The 16,930-nt window shown below is 59.8% G+C and overlaps 1 protein-coding gene across 1 annotated transcript; it reads left to right on the plus strand.

Annotated features, from left to right (window-relative positions):
• Window positions 1-4,093: 4,093 nt before the first annotated feature.
• NATD1 (N-acetyltransferase domain containing 1) lies at window positions 4,094-14,103 on the plus strand. Its single transcript, XM_032617028.1, has 3 exons — window positions 4,094-4,312; window positions 10,293-10,411; window positions 11,637-14,103. The coding sequence occupies exons 1-3, from the start codon at window positions 4,207-4,209 to the stop codon at window positions 11,751-11,753; spliced, it is 342 nt and encodes a 113-aa protein (XP_032472919.1). The 5' UTR covers window positions 4,094-4,206; the 3' UTR covers window positions 11,754-14,103.
• Window positions 14,104-16,930: the final 2,827 nt, after the last annotated feature.

Raw genomic sequence — 16,930 nt, forward strand, 5'->3', positions numbered from 1 at the left:
TTTGGGTTTATATGCTAACTTTGGGGTTCAAATGGGAAGAAAGAATACACATTTGTATTTACTTGGTTTTATGTGTGGAAAACTGGAAAAATTCATGACAAGTGAGAATGCTTCCCTCTGTGAGGCGGGGGAAGATGGGAGAGGGAGGTTGAGTGTCCCCTGGGGCTTGTGTACATTTTGTTTTAGTTTTGGAAACATGTGAATATATTACATAATCAAAAATTAAATATAAGAATATTCTTAAAGAATGATTCTGTGGTTTCCTATATATTAACAAAGGAACTTGCTCAGAGTATACTGTTAAGTGGGAAAAAAGACCACAAAACAGTGAATATGAGTCCACTTGTGCTGGAGGAAACACTGCCTGTGTGTAAAGAGCTCACAGGAGCAGTTTTGGTGCCTTATTTGCCGAGTTCCAGACTCTAGAACCAGGGCACTTGCTCCATACAAGGAAGGAAGGAGTGACGTCGCAGGAGGAGAAGCCACCCGGGAGGACACGCCACTCCAGCCGTGGACCTCGGAGGGGCTCGGTCTCCTGGATATTTTCCTGATTATTCGGAAGATTGTAAGTCAGGCCCCTCGTGCATCCACTCAGGCAGGAAGGACAGGAGAGGCTCTGTCCCAGGGTGGAGGCGGGGAGGGGGCCGCTGGGCGGGACGGTGAGCTCCCCGGGGAGGATGTGGGGCTGGTGAACCGCACGGGGTCGGGGGTCATAAAAATGCTTTACAACTGGGTTGTGATGGCAGCTGCACGGGGTACACATTTGTCAAAACTATAAAAAGGGGTAATTTTTGCTATATGTAAACACTACCTAAAATGTTTTTTAATAAAAGAAAAAAACACAGAAACAAACACCACAGCCACGATGGGTACGCTGGGCTTCATTTTATAATTCTCTCTACTTACATATGCGTTTGAAATTTTCCAATATTAAAAAACAAACAAACAAAAACCCTAAGATCCCTGGTCTGTTCAGAACCCTCCCACGGCCCCTCCTGGCTCAGAATAAAAGCTGAAGACGCCACATGGCCTCAGCTCTTTAAATCCACCCCAGGGTCTTTGCACTGGCTGTTCTCTCTGCCTGGACCAGGCTCCCTCACTTCCTTCAAGTCTTTCATTAAAAAAGCCCGGTCTGTAGAGGTCTGTCCTCGATACCCCCTCTGAAACCTCTCCAAAGGCACCTCCTCCCCTCCCCGCCACTGAGTCTCCCTGGGCCCTTGTCTCAGTGAGATGGACCACGGATTTATTTCCTTCTTGGTGCCTCTCCCTCCCCTAGAATGTCAGCTCCTGAAGGGCAAGGAGTTTGGTCTGTTTGTTCACTGGGTGCCCCTAGAATAGTGACTGACACATAGTAGGTGCTCAATAAATATTTGCTAAATGAATTAATGGCTGACTGAATAAATGATACCCTATATACAATACATGGGACCCGGTCTCCGTGTGGCCCCACCAAGCCTTGGCCATTGGGGTTTTCATGACCCAGGGCCCATCTCCCCAAGACTGCTGGGACCCAGCTTTGCTTTCTAACTTTGGCGGGGGGTCACAGGTTCATTCAGGAGCCCCTCCCCAAGGCTCCTCCATGACCAGCATGCTTTGGTGTTGAAAGATAGAGGCAAGTCCTTTCAACTCTGTGAAGACTGATTGCTTGCTTTATTCTTTAATTGATCCACTGCCTGTTCCACAAAGGATTTCTGCAAGGTTTAAAGACCCCAACAAGATAATAGACATTTAAAACTAGGACAGAAAGAAGGGAATCAAAAACAGGGAGGATCCTGGGCTCTTATGGTGGACTTGGTGTGCCCTCGGCCCTGCCAGGAATCTCCCCTGTACCCAGGAGGACTGAGGAGCTTCGATGAGGGCCTTCCAAGGGAGGTGACGCTTGGACAGCAGCGCATGCAAAGGCCCAGCATGGGAAACAGCATAGCCAGTTGATGGAATTTCCAGAAACTTCTTCCGGCTTCCCCACGCCACTCAAGTTTATTTGGAGACAAAGAAATCACCTGAGACACACACAAGATTACGTCTTGCTCAGGATTGCAGCCAGCCCTGACTCAGCTCAAGTCAAGACCCCCTCTGACCCCAGGATCCTCTTCTATCTCCTTGTATGTTATGACTCACTCCTCAGCCTTGTTTTGTTTCCAAACTCTGTGACACAACACACACTTATTTTTTTTAAATCTGCTAGGATAGGATATTCTCAATAAATATATCTGACAAAGGACTAATAACCAGACAATAAAAAGAACTCCAAAACAAAAAACAAACAAACAAACTTAAACAGGCACTTCACAAAATTAGATATCCAAACGGTCAAGGAGTGGATGAAAAAGGTTCAACGTCATGGGTCATCAGGTGAATGCAAACTTAAGCCAGTGAGCGACGACTTCACACTCACCAGATGGCTAGAACTAAAAGGACTGAGCACCAAACGTAACTCTCAAAATTGTTGGCAGGAGCGTAAAAATGGTACAACCACTTCGGAAAAAGGCCTGGCAAGTCCTCATAAAACTCAAGGTACACTGACGACAAGACGCAGCCACCTGCAAGGAGCACCATGTTCAAGAATGTCCACAGTACGTTTATTCATAACAGTCAAAAACAACCCAAACGCCCATCAACAGCAGGCAGATAAATTGTGGAATATGTACACAGTGGAACACTATTCAGTGATGAAAAAGATACAACCACAAGGATTAACCTCACACATAAAATGTTGAAAAAAAGAAACGACCCTGAAAGTGCATACTATATGATACTGTTTACATGAAGTTCTAGGAAAAGCAAATTAGTCAAGGGGTGGGGCACTGGCTGGAAGGGGGAAACACAAGGGTCGGGTATCTGGTATTGGGCAGTGGTCACGTGGGAGTGACGTCATGCTTACACCTTCATTAACGAACTAGTAAAACCTGCAATCACCTGACTCGGTGGGCTGCTTCTGACCTGAGCAAAGCTGGGAGTGGGGAGGGGTTGTCCAGTCCCCTTTCAAAAAAGTAGTCTGGTCCTCACACCCCCAGTCCTGTGTGTCCTCAAGCAAGTCCCTGGAACTCTTGGGACTCAGTCCTCCCCCCCACCCCCCACCCCCCGCCCCGCCTTGAGTGGCTCCAGGGATCTCCAAGGCGCTTCCCGCGCTGCTGCCTCTGGGGTAGAGGTGGCATTTCACCGGATCCAAAGCAAGCAAGGTGACCTCACAGATCTCCCCGGGCCCCTGTCCTCCCGGTGACAAGGGGTTAAGCGCACCTACTTCCCAGGCTTCCCTGGTGCTTTGCTGAGGGCAGGCACACAGCAAGCGCTTAATAAGTGGTGGCTGCGAGGAACTTCCCTGCTGGCGCAGTGGTTAAGAATCTGCCTGCCAATGCACGGGACACGGGTTCAAGCCCTGGTCCGGGAAGATCCTACATGCCGCGGAGCAACTAAGTCCGTACACTACTACTGAGCCTGTGAGCCACAACTACTGAAGCCCGCGTGCCTAGAGCCCATGCTCCACAGCAAGAGCAAGCCACTGCAATGAGAAACCCGCGCACCCCAAAAAGTAGCCCCCGCTCTCCACAACTAGAGAAAGCCCACGGGCAGCAACGAAGACCTAACGCAGCCAAAACTAAATAAATTTTAAAAAAAACAACAACTGGTGGCTGCGAGGGGACGGTGAGAATTGCCCTACAGGTCGTCACGTGTCTTTTTTTTTTTTTTTTTTTTGCGGTACGCGGGCCTCTTACTGTTGTGGCCTCTCCCGTTGCGGAGCACAGGCTCCGGACGCGCAGGCTCAGCGGCCATGGCTCACGGGCCCAGCCGCTCCGCGGCACGTGGGATCTTCCCGGACCGGGGCACGAACCCGTGGTCCCCTGCATCGGCAGGCGGACTCTCAACCACTGCGCCACCAGGGAAGCCCCGTCACGTGTCTTTGAGAAGGGGTCCGTGGGGGCCCCAAAGTCTCCTGCCAGCTGAGGCCAGAGGCCCAAGGGCCCAGGCGCGAAGCCGTGAGCGGCGCGGCGCCTTTAAGAGCCAAACGGAATGCACCAAAACAGAGCGGCCGCGCGCTTACTGGCCGCGCGCCGCACGTGACCGCACAGCTGATTTCCTTCCCCCCTTTTTGTTGCTGCCGCCGCCGAGTGTCAGTTTCTGAGCCGCCGCCTGCGGTCGGCCCACGGTGCGGGTCCGCGCGCCTCTGGCGGACCTCGCCGCGCGCCCGCAGCCCGGGTCCCAGTGCCCATGGCGCACTCGCCGGCCGCCGTGCCGCCGGGCGCGCCGGAGCAGGGCTGCCCCATCCGCGTGGAGCACGACCGTAGGCGCCGCCAGTTCACCGTCCGGCTCAACGGTAACGCGGGGCCCAGCCCGCCCCCGCCTTTTGTCTGCGCGCCGCGGGGCTGGGGGCGCACTCGCGGGCCGGGTGGAGGCGGGCTGCCGGGAGAGTCGAGCCCGCGCCGGGCGCCCGGGGTGGAGAGGGCCCCGGGGAGGCGGAGGCAGGCGCCGGGCAGCTCCCATCCCGCCTCGGCCCCGGGGAACCCGCACCTGCTCGGCCTGGCTGTTTTCCGGGCTGCTGCCGAGGTCCTGGGGAGCGTGGTGAGCCAGCACCTCCCCTTTCCCCGGTGTTCAATGGCTTCTGGCTGCACCTGGGAACCTTAGCTTTTCTGCACCAAGGGAATTGGAAGAATCCTCTGGGCCGACCCGGGGCTGACAGAGGGACTTCTGCCTGGAAGGGGCAGGGGGTGTAGAGGGATGGTGTCGCCATCAGACCCCAGAGGCTCTGGGACTTTGGCTAAGTTGCCTCATCTCTGTGCGCTCCAGTTTCTCCGTCTCTACAATGGGGTTAACCCCAGCGCATAACTCCTGGCTGGTGGTAAGGACCAGATGCCCCAGTAAGAGTAAGGTTCAGAACAGCGCCTGCGGCAGGTAGTAAATGTTGGTGAACACTGACTGGGTATTTTTATTATTATTTTGGCCAAGAGGTGCAGCACGTGGGATCTTAGTTCCCCCACCAGGGGTTGAACGCGTGCCCCCTGCAGTGGAAGCACTGGAAGTGCAGAGTCTTAAGCGCTGGACCTCCAGGGAAGTCCCTGGGCATTACTTTTTAAACCAGAAGCAACGTCAAGTCCTCATTTCCTGTAGAGAAAGGTTCCACCACTTACTAGCCCACACTCCCTCTGCCTAAGAGGTCTGGGGATGGGAAGTGGAATTATGAAATGGAGGAGTGAACTTTCATCCCTGTGTCCCACCCCTTCTGCCTTAATAACTTTTTCTTCCCTCCCAGCTGGGCCCCCTGTGGCAGTGCCCAAGCTGGAAGGGCCGTTATGGGCCACTGTGCCCATTTCTGAGGAGGGAAGGGGAAGGCTTCCTGAGGTGGGGGGATGCGCAGAGCCTGGATGGGGTCCTACTTGGGCCCACTCCTCCCACCTGCACTTGGACAGCCGGGAGGGGCTGGGGCCTGGAGCGCGGACCTTCCTCAGAAGCCCCCTTTGGGCTGTGCTGTGCATTGAGCTGGGCCCAGCACATCCTTGTCACAACATCCTTGTGACCTGGGCATCACCACCGCAGCTCAGGCGAGTAAGCTGAGGCCGGCGCAGGGGAGGAGAGCAGGCCGGAACTCAAACACGCGTCTTTCCACCAGGAAGCATGTACTTCCACCGCCACGCTGCCTGCAGTGGCCCGGCTGCTGGCTGGCCGTGACTCTCCGGGCCCCGCTGCTCTCATTGGACGAGGCCCCGTGGCTTTTCAAATCCTCTTTTTGAGGCTCCAGAGAGGCCTTAGATTCCCTTGGGGGGCTCAGGAGGCCCTAGACACTCAGAGAAAGAAGAAAAAGGGAATGTTTGGGGTTTTCCTTCTTTCTTTCCCTAGTGAGTACAGCCAAAGGACACCCCTCTAGACTTGGTTGTGGTCAGAGCTGGACGTGACCAGCCACCTTTCTAAACTTGCATCTCTGTTGCCTACTGCACAGATGGCTAACTGTAAAGTGGACCGGGATCCCCAGCCACGCCCGGGAGTAGCTCCTCGCCCGCCCGCGAGGCGGGGGCTGTGCAGCCAGGCCGGACCTGGTCTGGGTGTATATGGGGGGCGGGGAGTCATCTGTGCCCAAGCCCCCACCCCGCCCCAGCTGGGGAGGGGAACGGCCTGCCACGGTGTCTCCTGACCTGCAGGCAGTTCCCGGAGGCCAGCTCACTGCGCCTGTGAGAGCTGTGGGCACTGAGGCCGAGAGGCAGAGCGGCCCTGGGGCTCCAGGTGCAGGTGTGTACCCGCCACCCCCCGGCACAACTGGGCTGATGAGCCTCCGGCGGCCTGCCTCCGGGTCTGGGGAGGGAAGAGGTTTGAGCCGCTGTGCGCATTCAGTCCTCAGGAGGCCCCACGCACGCGGAGTCGCTTTATCCTCAGCCTTGTTGGTGGGGGGTGGCGGCGTTGTCCGAACTGCTCTGCCCATTTTACAGAGGAGGAAGCTGAGGCAGGGAAAGTGACTGACGTGCCCAGGGGCTTGCACCTTGGAGGTAGAAGAACTAGGATTCATTCCACAGGTGCTTGTTGAACACCTACTGAGTGTTGCGAAACGTTGTTGTAGGTGCTGGGGGCTCCTGGGACCGACCGTCTGAGGGGCAGTGGACAATAAAGTGTAGAGCGTTCTAGAGAGCAAGGCTGGTGAGAAATAAGGTCGGGTGTCAGGAAAGGGCTCTTCTTTATTTATTTTGGCTGCGCTACGCGTCATGTGGGATCTTAGTTCCCCCACCAGGGATCGAACCCTTGGCTCCTGCGTTGGAAGCGCAGAGTCTTAACCACTGGACCACCAGGGAGGTCCCAAGGGCTGTTGTTTAGAGTCAGGTGTCTGGGACGGCCGCCCTGGGAAGGAGGCAAGGAAGGGAGCTACGGTGGGAACGGCACTCCACGGGGAAGGGGCGGCAAGTGCCAAGACCCTAGGATGCCTGGTGTGTATTGGGAGCAGCAGGGACGGGAGGACAGAGAGGCCGCATAGCAGAGGACGTCAAGAGGTCTTGGGGGCAGGTGGTGCGGGGCCATGGAAGGCATTGTGAGGACTTGGCCTTGACTCCGGGTGAGGTGGGTGCCTGGGAGGGTCCTGAGCAGAGGGCGAGTGGGATGTCCTGGGCTCCCTCTGGCTGCTCTGGGGCAAGACAGGAGCAAGGATGGCTACTGCTCTAGAGCAGGCGGTGTGAGAGGAGGGGAGAAATCCCAGCTCCTGGATGGTTGCTGAAAGAAGCGTGGATGGGTCTTGCTGATGTGGGCTGTGAGAGAACGCAGGTGCCCAGGCTTGTCTGGTCCCCAGATCCAGGGTCTGAAAAGCTAGCTTGTATCACCATTTCGTCAGTGGGGAAAGCACAAAGCCAGAACTGAGCTCCCACCCCTGGGTGGCCCCACCCTTGGCCTTTGCTTTCCCCTCTCAGCCAGCGCCGAGTGTCCCACTTGCTCCAAGAAGCGTCATCTGGGGGTCCTGGAACCCAGCGCCTTCCACATCCTCCCCAGCCCCCACTTTGCAGACGGGAAGGCTGAGGCCCTGGGGGCAGCAGGGCTGAAAGCGCAGCAGAGGCCTCCTACACTCAGATCCCAGTTCCCGGGCGGGAGGCCCCTGCTCGAGCCATGTTGTGCTCCCGGGGCACCCTCATGCCCTTCACGTCCTGGGATGCATGCTAGAGCGGGTCCCTGGGCAGGGTGCCTGCGGGGGATGGGGCCAGCTGGGCCTGGGAAGCTCTCACGCTTCCCGGCTCTGAGCTGCCAGCACATGGCCCCTGCCCACAGCAGGCTCTGCAGGTGGAGATGCCCAGAGAAGCCAGGCGGTGCCGCCCGCCCTGGGCTCCCTGGCCCAGTTGTCCTTGACCAGCTACGTCCCAGAGGGCGCAGAGAGCCTGAGTTCTGGCTTTGCCCCTCTGCCTCAGCCTCATCTTCTGTATAACAGGCGTTTTGATCTGCCCGGCCTGCTCTCGGAACTGGTGCAGGCAGGGTGGAGACGGAGGGAAGGTCTCCTCGTTTGCCAGGTTGCTTTAACTTTTCTCAAAACCAGTCACAAAGCCCATGATCTCGACGTGACTCTCAGGAGGGAGGTAGCCGCTGTCCCAGACCTGGTGATGTCTGAGGTCTCCTGGCAGAGCTGGGACTGGAAGCCGGGGCCCTGGCTGGCTCCATGGACCCCACATGGCAAGTACTGGCCCAGCCCGGAGAAGGGCCTGGGGTCCAGCCAGGCTGCCACACGCAGAGGCTGTGGGATCCACGGACCCAGATGCCGGGGGTGGGGTGGCCGTGGTGCCCAGGGGGGCAGGTCAGGGGGTTCTCCGGTGGGAGGCGCCAGGCAGAGGGAGCACCCGACCGAGGCTGGGTGGACTTGAGGGGCCACAAGGAGGCCCCTGAGCAGAGGATGGACGGGATGTGACCTGGCTTCCACGGGGGGCCCAGGGGCCGGCGGAGGTATGAAGTGGCCAGATTCCGGGCGTGTTTTGAAAGCTGTACCCACGGGCCTGCCGGAGGTCAGAGCAGAGGCTGAGAGACGTATGAGAAGCGCCTCGGGGGGTGGCCGTCTCCAGGCAGCGTGGGGCAGTTGGCACTGGGCAGCCTCTGCGGTCACTGAGGCCCAGGTGTTGCGGGGCTGTCCGCTGGCGTCTGCCTCCCCCGCAGCCCAGGGAGGTGTGGGGCGGGGACAGCGTCGCGCCCTGTCCCTCACACGCAGCCACGTCTGCCCCGCGGCCCGATGCCCTTCTCCTCTCAGCCGCAAGACCCGGGGTCCCCAGACAGCTCCACACATGCCGAGCTGCGCGAGAGCCTCTCAGAGCCTCGGTTTCCCTGTTTGTCGACGGGGCTGTGAGAACCCTGCCCGTCTTGTAAGGTTCTCGTGAGGACTGGTGTGTGCAGGGGCTGAGTGCGCCCCAGCAGTGTGAGCTGCAGCTGAACTGTCCCGGTGTCCCCAGGGGCGTGGGGTCGGGCTCCGGGGAGGTACTGGGCGTACAGCAGCCACGAGCCGGCCTTCAGCTCCTGCTGTGTGTCTGGCACAGAGAACAGCAGGAGTTTGTGGGGCAGGTATTTCTTGGGCATCTGCCCCGGGCTGGGCACTGGGGATGTGGTGGTGACTGAGCCCCTGGGACCACCAGGAACTGGTGGGGTGGGAGGGGCAGAGAATCCCCCAGGCCATCCTGAGATCTGGTCCATCTGTGGCCCAAGTTGTCACTCAGGAATGCTGAGGGAGGCGATGGGTGAGCGAGTGAGCAGGGACCGCGAGAAGGCTGACAAGGGCTCCAGACCCTGCCCCCTGTCTGCAGGAGGCCTGGGTGCAGAAGCGGAGGTCCGCGCAGTGCCTGTGAAGCCCCCACGTGGCCTGCTGCCCTGCATAAACATTCTGCCTTGGGGCCTTTGTGCTGGCTGTGCCCTCTGCCCACCCCTCCCCTGCTCTTCCCTCAGACGTCTGCTGCTCCCCAGTTACCCCTCAGCTCAGAGGTTTCCTCCTGGGAGGTCTCCCCTGACTACCCTGGCTAAATGCCCGTCTCCCCTGGCCCAGGTGATTTTTTCCTTCATACAGTTGAAACTTCCTGAAATAGTAACCCATGGAGTTGTCCTCAGCTCCGGAAACAGTGTCTGGGGCTCAGTGAACTTTTGTCAAGGGGTTGAACAGGTGGACAGATGGGTGGATGGGATGCCTGGCAGGTAGATGGGCAGGCAAATGGGGGCCGGATGGGTGGGTGGGTGTGTGGTTGGATGGACAGACAGACAGGCGGATGAGGAACTGAAGACTTTGGTTGGAGGAACTCCAGTTAAATGTTTTTCCAGCAGGAAACCAGGGTAGACCAGAGTGCCAGGCCTGAGAGGGCATGGAGGCCAGTTTGCTCTCCCTCCCGTGCCTGGTGTGGCTTTCCTGTGTGCCCCTCCTTCTGCCCTTCCCTAGGTCCGGTGGGAGGTCCTGCTCTCTTGTCTCTTCAGGCTCTGGTTTAGTTGGCGACTTGCTGAGCTCTGCTCTTCATCCAGCGCTGGGCCTGGGGCTCCCAGTTCCTCGGGCAGGTGCTCCGGTGGGGATGCAGAGAGCTGGGCTTTGGGGAGCGCCGGGGGCCCTGGGATGCTGGCTGGAGGGTAGCGGGAAAGGCCCACGTGGGGCTCGGTATGTTCGGTCGCTGTTATAAGCATTTTACGGAAATTGCCTCATTTAACCCTCCACACACTCTAATGAGGAATGTTCTGTTACATCCATACTTTATGGACGCGGAACTGAGGCGCAGAGAGGCGATCCCAGACCCAGCTCCCCAGCCGGGCTCCAAACGCCTGCGCCTCCAAGGCCCAGGCCTCGGTGCCGGCTCGGGCCTCACCCGCCAACCACCTCCCCACAGGGTGTCACGACCGGGCTGTCCTGCTTTACGAGTACGTGGGCAAGCGGATTGTGGACCTGCAGCACACGGAGGTCCCCGACGCCTACCGCGGGCGTGGCATCGCCAAGCACCTGGCCAAGGTAGGGGAGTGGGGGCTGCCCCCCACTCACAGGAGACCACGCCCCGAGGGCCGGGCCCCGCCCTCCAGCGGGCTGCGGCCGCCTCGCCCCCTTCCCCTCCTCTGGGGGCTGGGCCTCCGGGCCCCCACCACCACACGCACACACCTGCCTGGTGCCGGGAGCTCACTGCCGGGACCCCGTGTCTGGCACGTAGTAGGTGCTCCGTGAACCCTTGCTGAACAGGTGGACAGACATTGGAGTGACTCGGCTCTTGCCCCTGCATCCCCAGCCGCTAGGAGAGCAGCTTGGGCTTCAAGGGGCTTTGACCTGGAGCAGAGCTCGGCCTTGCGTTCCCCTGACGGCTGATGGGGCCTAGCCCCTCCCCCTGCTGCCCCGTTGCTGCCTCCGCCCCCTCCCCCCGGCCCCGGGCGGGGGACAGGTGTCTTTCAGTAGCAGCTCAAGCTGGTCTGTGGGCCCACCCCGTTACAAGCGAGGAGGAACCCAGAGTTGCTACCTGGGTAACAGGAGAAGGGATCTGCCAGGGGTGAGGGCGCTTATCTGCAAAATGGGAGAAGAGCCTGGAATCCTGTCACTAGAGGCTCTCGGGTTGAAACCCGGGGTCAGGTGTGGGCCGCTGCGGGGTGGCCGAAGGGTCAGACGGCCGACCAGGAGCCCAGGCGCCTAGTCAGCCCTCGGCCTTTGTCATCAGACCCTCCAGCTACACCCAGACGGTGCTGTACTGTTTCAGCAAACGTTTATTGTGTACCAGTGTGTGCAGGGCACTGGGGCAGGGAGGTGCACCAGACCCACCAGGTCGACAACTGCACGCTGACATCCCCACCCCCGGCTGCTGCTCTTGGGATCCCTGTGAAAACTGAGTGACCTCTGCCAGGGGCGGAGGGAGCCCCGGGCGCCCCAACCCAGCCCATAGGGGAGGCTCCTAGAGGAGTGTCCAGTGAAGAATTAGCGGAGAAGAGGAGTTTGGTTGGCACCCCAGCTCGCTATGGAGACGGGCGGGCGGGGCTCTCCCGGGGCGGATCCGACCCTGGCCCCTCTCTTCCCTGCCTTGTTCCTCCGGCAGTTCACTAGAGCTTCCTGCCCCGGCTTCCCGACTGTAACGGGGGTGGTGGCAGCACCCCTGGCTCCATCGCAGACCCGAGGGAAAGCCCGGGGCCTGAGGGGCTGGGCCTCTGAGCCGAGGTGCCGCTGGGGGCCCTGACCGCTCTTCTCTCTGCCCGGCTGCCAGGCCGCTCTGGACTTCGTAGTGGAGGAGGACCTGAGGGCCCATGTCACGTGCTGGTACATCCAGAAGTTCGTCAAGGAAAACCCCCTGCCGCAGTACCTGGAGCGCCTGCAGCCGTAGCCCCGGCCCCGCGGGGCCCGAGCCCGCCCACCGGACCCTCCCTCCGGGCCTCGCCCTGGCCTCTGCGTGCTCTCAGGAACCCTGGTCCCCACGGGGACAGACTCAGAGTTATTTTTGTAAGGACGCTTGTCTGTGGCCGTGGCCCAGCTGCCGTGGCGAACGGGGCCCGGCTGTTCCTGCTCTGCAGACACCGTGAGGGCCTGCAGTCAGGACCGGAACGCGGACAGGGGCGTCCCTCTGGTCTTTCTGGGTCCCACCTGCTGCTCCCCGCTCCGTGATGGGCAGGGGGGCTGATCTGGGGCCCTGCCAACATGCCCAGGCCGGGTCCTCTCCACAGATGAGGAGCCACGAGGAACCTTGTGTGCCAACTGCTGGGGGCGTCGGGCCAAGGGCGCGCACACGTCTCCTTACTCCTTGCAACGCCCTTCAGCTCTGCAAGAGGCAGGCCCCCCGTGGCTGCCCTCCCCCTTCCAGCCCGAGTATCTTGGGAGTCCCCGCCCCTCGCTGTGGCTGAGCTTTCTCAGAGAGGGCCCTTCCGAGCTGGGGTGGGAGGGAGAAAACCGTCCTCCACGAACCATCCGCACCACCCAGGAGGAAGAAGCAGTTCTGCAGAGGGATTTCCTGTGCAGCCGCCGGACATCAGAGCGTCTTTGCCTTCCTGCGAGCTCGTGGCCCGTCAGGAGTCCTGGGCCCCCTCCTGGACCAGCCTTCCTGGGAACAGCCTGGGGAGCAAGCACCCCAGCACCCTTTGTCCTGTGGGGCCAGCCTTTCTGGGGGCTGGTTAGGACTCAGGGTACCAGCCTCCGCTGCCGCGCTCCCCACGAGGGCTGAATCCACACCTGCTCTTCTGTGGGGCTGGAGGGGAGCCCAGGAGTCCGGTCCCTCTGGGGTGAGGCGTGAGTGACGTGGCCCCTTCAGCCCTCTGGCTAGGGTGGGCTGCTTGCCCCATTGACGCCTCCCTGCCTGACCTCGGCAGGCACTGGCCTGTGTCCTCTTCGCACCCGTCCGCTCCCAGTCTTGCACCAAGCCCCCCTCCTCCACTGCAGTGGCCTGGGGCCCCCAAACACCTGTGTGCAAATGCCTTCTCACCTGGTGGCGGGAACCTCTCCGTCTGCATGCCTGAAGGCCTGGCAGCCCCAGGGTCCCCGTCCTCAGCACCCCCCCTTCCCAGGTCCCAGCCCCCAGCCCCCCTCTGGCCTCCAGGAATACCTGAGAGGGCTGAGGGCACCCACCGCACTCCCAGCTCTGTTTGCAAAGGGCTTTTGGGGGAGTCAGGGGGGCCCCTGGGCCTCTACCGTGCTGGCAGGAGATGGGCTAGGCTGCTGGGTCCCCGCCGAGCCCGGGGGTGTCCCCTTCCTGGTGCAGCATAAGGAAAGAGTGGGTTGTAGGCCTGATAGTGGACTGACAGGCATCCCAGGCTCTGAGCCATTTCCCTCTCCAGCACCACCCCTTCCCTGTCCACATATCCCTCCCAAGTTCAAGCACGGACTCCGTCATGAGAACTTCTCTCCAGTAGCTCAGAGAGCTGGTGCTGACCCCTCTGCAGCCTTTGGGGCAAGGTGGCCCAGTTCCAGGGGGCGCTGTCCGTAGGCGGGTGTCCTGCAGCAGTGGCGCAGGGGACCCCAGGGCTGGGTGGCACCAGGGCCCACCAACCCCTGTCCCAGCCTGCACCTGTGTTCTAACAGCAGGTGACTGGGTGCCCAGCGGCATGCAGACAAAACACTTAGTACTTGAACCAGGGGATGTGCGGGGTCTCCAGGGCCCCTGCGGCACTGGACCCAGGAACAGCCTGTCCCCCGTTTCTGCAGGTGCGACCCGGGCCTCCTCGCCTCGGGCTGCCTTAAAGTGCCGCTGCTGCTCCGCTAGAGCCCTTGGCGGCAGCAACGGCCAACTCTCCCAGGTCGGGCCGGGTTCACTGCAGACCCCCGCGCCGGAGCCCCAGCCCCCCCTGCCAGCACGCCCAACCCCATCCCGCTGTGGCTGGCTGCCCCCCACCCCCGTGCTACTCTGACTGACTGGTGTCCCAGCCTCGGCCCCCAGCCCCACCCATCCCGGGACACCTGGGGAACCCTTGCTCAGGAGGCAGGCCACGTGGGCCAGTTTGTGTGCCACTGGCAGGGCAGGGGGACACTCAGAGACCCACCCAGGCCCTCCAAGCAGATCGCCCCCGAGGCCCCGTGCCCTCCTGCCACAGCTGACTTTGTGGGTCTCTCTTTCTCACCTGGTCGAGACAGGTGGTCACTCACGTGCCTTTCCCACTCAGGACCTGCTGCAGGTGGCGTCTGGGCCAGGGCTGGTCTCCAGACGGATTGCATGACGTGCGTTTCAATAAAAGGTGTGACCCAGTGCAGCTCCAGGACTGCTTCTGGAAGGGCAGGGGCACAACCCCCCCACCCCCGCCCGCCCCACCTCCCCCGCCCCTGCCTCTGCTCCACCCCCATGACAGTCGGGCTCCACCCAGGTTGTGTGGGGGGGGGGGGCGGCTCAGGTGTGAGGGAGGAGTGAGAGGGCAGACCTGGCAGGTGCTCTGTGTTCCCGCATCCTAGCTGGCGGCAGGGGAAGCAAGGCTCTGAGAGGCGCAGGTGGCGTCAGGATCTGGGGGCTTTGCCGGCCCGGCCTGTGCCTCCTCCCAGGTACGGGCCCCTCTAAGGCCATAGTCATGCCCCTGGCACTGGCTCCCCTCGCTGGGAGTGGCTGGACGGGGTGACCAGGAAGAGGCCGTCAGGTCACATCAGCTGCTGCTCTTAGCCCTGTCCCTCTCTCCCCAGGAAGCCTTCCCTTGGAGCTACTGGCCCAGGGGGGCACAGGCCAGGGGCAAGCGTCACTCAGAACACAATCGATGGAGAGCCTCCGGCATGGTGTCTGGAACCTGAGGACTCCTGGATGGGGCGTGTTCCTCTAGGTCCACCTGGCGGGGGTGGGGGTGGGGGTGGGGGGGAGGGGGTCACATCGCTGCCCCGACGGAGAGGAAGGGGCTCTGCGGTCACCAGGTCGCCAGCCCTCCATCGTGACCAGCTCGGCTCCCACAGCAGCTCCGTGAGACACCAGGTATTGGGGACCAGAGGCTGGGGGCAGGGGGGGGTCACAAGGCTGCAGGAAGGCGAGGGGACCAGGACCCACACCCAGTTCCTGCCCCTCCACGTCTGCATCCCGTGGCAGAGACTTCACAGGGCAATACCCGGGGACACCCCCAGCACCCACCCTGCAGCAGCCTGGGGTCTAGAAGTAAAACCCAAGTTACCGTCTACCCTGAACCAGAATGAAACGGCGGGGCAGGGACAGGACAGACCCAGTAAAGGCCCCACCGGGAGGAGGGAGGGCAGGAGCCGGCAGCCGGGGCAGGAGTCATGGGTGCTGAGTGACCCCTGCCCACCCAGCCCTCCTCGTCCTGCTTCCCAGTGGCCACCTCTCACGAGGAGTCTGCACACTTTCTGCAGCTCTTTCCTGACCACGTGGGTGTGACTAGGCTTTCCTCTGAGCAGCAACTCAGAGGCCCATGTCCCCTCCAGCCTGCAGAGTCCCCATCCCCAAAGCCGACCACATCCAGCTGTGGAACGGGCAGGACGGGGCCCAGGGGCCCCTCGTGTTCCCAGCACCGCTGCAGGGCAGGCTAGGGGTGAGTTCCAGCCATACAAACAAGGAGCCTGCGTTCTGAGGCCTGGATTGGGAGAGAGGAAAACGCACCCGCATTGGGATCTGGATTGGGGGAGGGCTCTTTGCTCACAGCATGGGGCAGGGTCCCCTCAAGGCAGCCTGGCTGGCAAGGTGGTCCTGAGAGGTTCAAAGCCTGGAGTTAAACGGCAGGACAGAGCTGCAGGCACAGCGTGCAGCCTTTGGGTAAAAGAAAGCAGGTTTTTTTTTTAAACTGAGGTATAGCTGATGTACAATATTAAATAAGTTTCAGGTGTTCAAGATAGTGACTCAGCCAGCCTGCCCAACACCTCCACAAACAATGGCCTGTATTAAATCCCTTCTGTTTGAACTACCTCGGGTGGATTTCTTTTCCTAATTAGACACTGACTAGTATAGATAAAACTACCCCCATTTTACAGTTGAGAAAAGTGACATTCAGAGAGAGGAAACGACTAACCAAAAGCAAACCCAGTACCTCTCCTCTGTCCCTCTGGTCCCATTACTGGGTCACAATGCTGTCCCCAGCTCTTCCTTGCACATTCATCCAGGCCCCATGCAGATGCCACCTCTTGAAAAGACCTCTAGCCAGCTGTAATCTCCAAGTCATCCATTACATCATCCTGCTTAGTTTCTCGTTAGTATTTATCATGCACTGAAAACTCTTACTTAGTTGTTTATTCGACTGGACTGGAAACTCCATGAGGCCAGGAAGTGTCTGTCTTACTAAATGCTGTGACTCTGGTGCCTGAGAGTACCTGGTACTGACCGCACACGACAATTATTTGCTATGAGAATGAATGAACAGAGGAGCAAGGGAAGTGCCAGAGATTTCTGAGCACCAGCTAGGACCCACCTTTCCTGCTGGCTGCTTCTCTGCCAGCAATCAGGACTCTCCGGGGGCCCACAGGAATTTCAACTCCCACCATTCAGGTTGTGCCCTCAGTGGGAGCTCAGTTACTACACGCTGAGGGAATCACCCTGCCCATGAATCTTCCAGGTGTCTGTGCACTAGTAGTGATGAACAGGTGACATTCTGGGCGCCTCCACTCAAGTCAGCAGACTGCGGCAGATGGCCTGTTAGAAGTTAAGTGCAAGAGCAGGGAGATGGGGAGATGGTCCCAGGCCCACAGTTGCTTGAGCACTTTCCTCTGTGCACTAGATCCTGGCCTGACTCTTCCTGGGAGACACCATAGCATAGCGAAATCTCGGCAACCAGACAGCTTGGGCTCAAATCCTGGCGCGTGACTTTAGCGAGTCACTCAGGTAGGTCCTCCTCATTTGCAAAATGAGAATGTGGATAAAAACTATCACTTTCACAGGGCTGTTGTGAAGATTTAAGAGTTAATCACTTAAAATAATTAGAACAGGGCGTGGCCTGACTTAAACGTCAGTTGACTGTTACCTTGTGTGGTGTTCTGAGTTCTAAGGTGTCACCTTATGTAATACTCATACTGGTCCTCTGAGGAGAGGTGTTAGTATCACACCCAAGTTACAAACTGGGAGGCTGAGAAAGAGAGGTTATAAAAGCAGCCCCCCCCACCACA

This window comes from Phocoena sinus, chromosome 20 (genome assembly GCF_008692025.1).
Source record: "Phocoena sinus isolate mPhoSin1 chromosome 20, mPhoSin1.pri, whole genome shotgun sequence".
Lineage (NCBI taxonomy): Eukaryota > Metazoa > Chordata > Mammalia > Artiodactyla > Phocoenidae > Phocoena > Phocoena sinus.